The sequence below is a fragment of the Arachis hypogaea genome, chromosome 15 (genome assembly GCF_003086295.3).
Source record: "Arachis hypogaea cultivar Tifrunner chromosome 15, arahy.Tifrunner.gnm2.J5K5, whole genome shotgun sequence".
NCBI lineage: Eukaryota > Viridiplantae > Streptophyta > Magnoliopsida > Fabales > Fabaceae > Arachis > Arachis hypogaea.
In genome coordinates this window covers 14514165-14517367 of record NC_092050.1, presented here as the reverse complement: position 1 = coordinate 14517367, position 3203 = coordinate 14514165, and the positions used below count along the sequence as shown (strand labels likewise).

Here is a 3203-nt window from a genome sequence, read left to right as displayed (position 1 = left end):
GTATATTTCAAACTTTATTAAATCAACCCAAACTTATTTAATTTATTACTAAAATAACTAAATTGAATTAATCTAATTCGATTTACATAAATTTATGTATGAAAGCATGCACATAACATTTTTTGTTTTAAAAAATTTATATAAATTTAATTTTCATTTCACTTTTTGGGTCATTTGCCCCAAAATTAGTTTTAGTATAAAATTGTCGAATATAAATTATATTAACACAAACTCAATTTTACTTAAAATCAGTTCAATAAAATCACGTTATTCAAACTCTATAATTTAGCTATAAATAAATTATATTTCATCAGACACCAGAAAAAAATATTATATTTTCATGCCAATTTTGTGTCGCACTAGGATGATTATCATCCTTCATCTATCATTCTATTGCCTATTTGATACTCTAATTACAGTTACGGATGCAGTGACCTCACAAAAATCCTCTGACTAGTACTTCTTTTCTTTCGAAATAATGACTTGAAATTGCTCCTACTTTAAACCATTTTCATTCCTTGTGGACTTTTCCATTTCAGCGTTCAGGTCTTTAACCTCTCGCCCAAGTCAGCATCACTCCTTGATAAATTATGCAAATCTCTTCCAATCATAAAATATCATGTTTTTAATTTAAATTTCTTCACTAGACAACTTGTCAAATCATTAGAGTTAATTTTAATTTTAAAATATGACTTCTTCTAAAATGTAAATTAGATATGTAGGAAAATGTATGCATAATTTGAGTGTTAATTATGAAAAACAAATTAAGAAAGAGCGATGACATTCAAACTCAATAGACATAAATTATTAAATATAGACACGGGAAACATTGATATTTTGGGGGCACTTGGATATTTTATGCGCTATCCAACCAGGAGAGAGTAGTGGCCTTGGCCCGCAAGCATTTACAAGTAGAACGAAAAAGGTAACTACCACCACCATTACCCAAAACCATCAACATTAGATATACAAAACAACAACGGTATTACCTTTGCATTAAAAACTAGTGACTAAATTAATCACTGCTATAAATTATATATTAAAATATTTATTAAAAATAAATTAAATAATATGTATTTATACAAATATATAATTATTAATTTTATAATTAATTTTTAATATATCTTTAATATTTTTTATTTTAATGTATACTTAATCTTTTTTAATATTTTTTTTAGTCACAAAAAAAAAAACTGAATGAAAAAGATTGATGCAGAGTGCTCTGCCTTTTGTCTCAATTGTCAATGATGCCATGAAGAACGGGCCAGCCTCACTATTTACCAATTAATTAATATAATTTCCACCTTCGGTTAACAAAGAAAAGTGACACAACACTAGACATCGTAATTGCATTTACAACTCTCCTTAAAGACAATAATAAAATAAATGAAAGTAAAAGAAATGGTAAATGCTAAATGCTAATGCTGTCGTAATACAAGACGTACGTTAGATTTGGCGAGGATTAAAAAAGGTCAACGGTCCTTGTCTTTATATTCCCATCCACAACCTCCTTTCTTTTCGATTCACAGACACATTCAACATTCAACACACACCACAGATCACAGAAAATGAAACTAGTTTGGTCGCCAGAGAGAGCATCTAACGCATACATCGACACTGTTAAATCAGTAAGTATAACAACAACTACCCTTTTTTTTTTTTTGCTTCATTGATCTCTCCAATTTACGCATTCTGGCGTCCTAACTTTGTTCTAATTTCGTTATGAGCAGTGCAAGCTTTACCGTCAATCAGGGGTGGCGGAAATGGTTTCCGCCATGGCTGCAGGCTGGAACGCGCAGGTCATCGTGGAGACATGGTCGCAGGGAGGCCTCATCGCTACTAGCGTTGGTTTAGCCATAGCCAGGCGCCACACCGGAGGAAGACACGTCTGCATAGTCCCCGACGAGAGGTCCAGATCAGAGTACGCCGCCAGCATGGGAGAGGCGGGGATGTTACCGGAGATCATGGTGGGTGAACCGGAGGAGGTGATGGCTGAGTTGACCGGGATAGATTTTTTGGTCGTGGATTCACGGCGAAAGGATTTCCCGAGAGTTCTGAGGCTGGCGAAGCTGAGCAACAATGGTGCTGTGCTCTTGTGCAAGAACACGGGTTTTTCTTTGTCTTCCGTCAAATGGAGGAACCTTCTGGGAGGACATGGTTCAAGCCGTGGTGTTGTTCGTTCGGTGTTTCTTCCGGTGGGGAAGGGGCTTGACATGGCGCATGTTTCCTCCTCCGCCACCACCGGGGGTACTTCGGTCAATTCACAATCAGCAGTCAGGGGTAATAATGGTAAGAGATGGATTAAGCATGTTGATCAACGCTCAGGGGACGTCCACTACATTCGAACTTGAATTAATTAGTTATCAGTTAATCACTGCTAAACCCTTTTTTAATTTTTTTTTTCTTTCATTTTTGTAAATAGCAGCACGCGTGTAGTTTAGTACTGAGAAGTTAGAAGTATGACGGAGATGTTATAAGAGGAGAAACAGCAGGACCTACCTACAATATTCGGGGTAAGGTCAATTGATTTTGCTGGCTAACTCTTATTAATTAATAATTTAACCTCCGCTTCCATGTAAGTAAATAACAAGAGACGATTTCGATCTATTATTTATTTATTTGTTTATTTCTCTTATTTGTGTTATCTTATGATGCCTACCTTTTTCTAGTTGATTTCCCAATTCTGATTCTGCAGTAGCATATCTTCAAGTTTGAACTTTGAAGCAAGTTCCCTAGTGCTGTTGAGATGTTAGTTTATGCTTCTCGAATTCCAGGTTGTTTTTTCAACCATTTTGAGCTTCTGTGGCTATTACACTCAGAAACCACTATGGTTTAGATTTTAGAACGAATGATGTTACATAATTTTTGCTTTTTAAAATAACTTGTAGTATATACTCAAATAGGTTACAAATTTTGTAGCAAATATTTTTGTTTTAAAAAAAAATTATTACATCAAAAATTTTGAACTTCATAAAAATAAGATATATAAATTTTTATCATATATTTTTATTTGAATAAATAAATTCTAAAAAATGTAATGCAAAAATTTATATATTTTATTTTTATAGAATTTAAAAATCTCGATGTAATAAAATTTTTTTTAGAGGTAAACATGTCCCATGCAAAATTTTTTAAGTTATTTGAGTATATCCTCCATAACTTAATACTAAGTCACATAACTAGTTTGACGACTAAAAAACAAT

The 3203-nt window shown here is 33.2% G+C and overlaps 1 protein-coding gene across 3 annotated transcripts; it reads left to right on the top strand.

Annotated features, from left to right (window-relative positions):
- The first annotated feature begins 1474 nt into the window (after positions 1–1474).
- On the top strand, positions 1475–2635 carry LOC112749588 (uncharacterized). 3 transcript variants are annotated; one of them, XM_072218641.1, is made up of 3 exons: positions 1475–1628; positions 1731–2289; positions 2426–2635. In XM_072218641.1, the coding sequence occupies exons 1-3, from the start codon at positions 1569–1571 to the stop codon at positions 2434–2436; spliced, it is 630 nt and encodes a 209-aa protein (XP_072074742.1). In that variant the 5' UTR covers positions 1475–1568; the 3' UTR covers positions 2437–2635. The 3 variants fall into 3 exon arrangements, with proteins under 3 accessions (XP_072074742.1, XP_072074741.1, XP_025653669.1); XM_072218640.1 differs by having other exon boundaries at positions 2423–2635; XM_025797884.3 differs by having other exon boundaries at positions 1731–2471.
- The last annotated feature ends 568 nt before the right edge of the window (positions 2636–3203 follow it).

Excerpts from the sequence above, each read along its gene's own strand:
- LOC112749588 (XM_025797884.3), top strand. The coding sequence starts at position 1,569 with ATGAAACTAGTTTGGTCGCCAGAGAGAGCATCTAACGCATACATCGAC. Across the intron at positions 1,629-1,730 it reads ACATCGACACTGTTAAATCA|TGCAAGCTTTACCGTCAATC; the intron begins GTAAGTATAACA and ends CGTTATGAGCAG.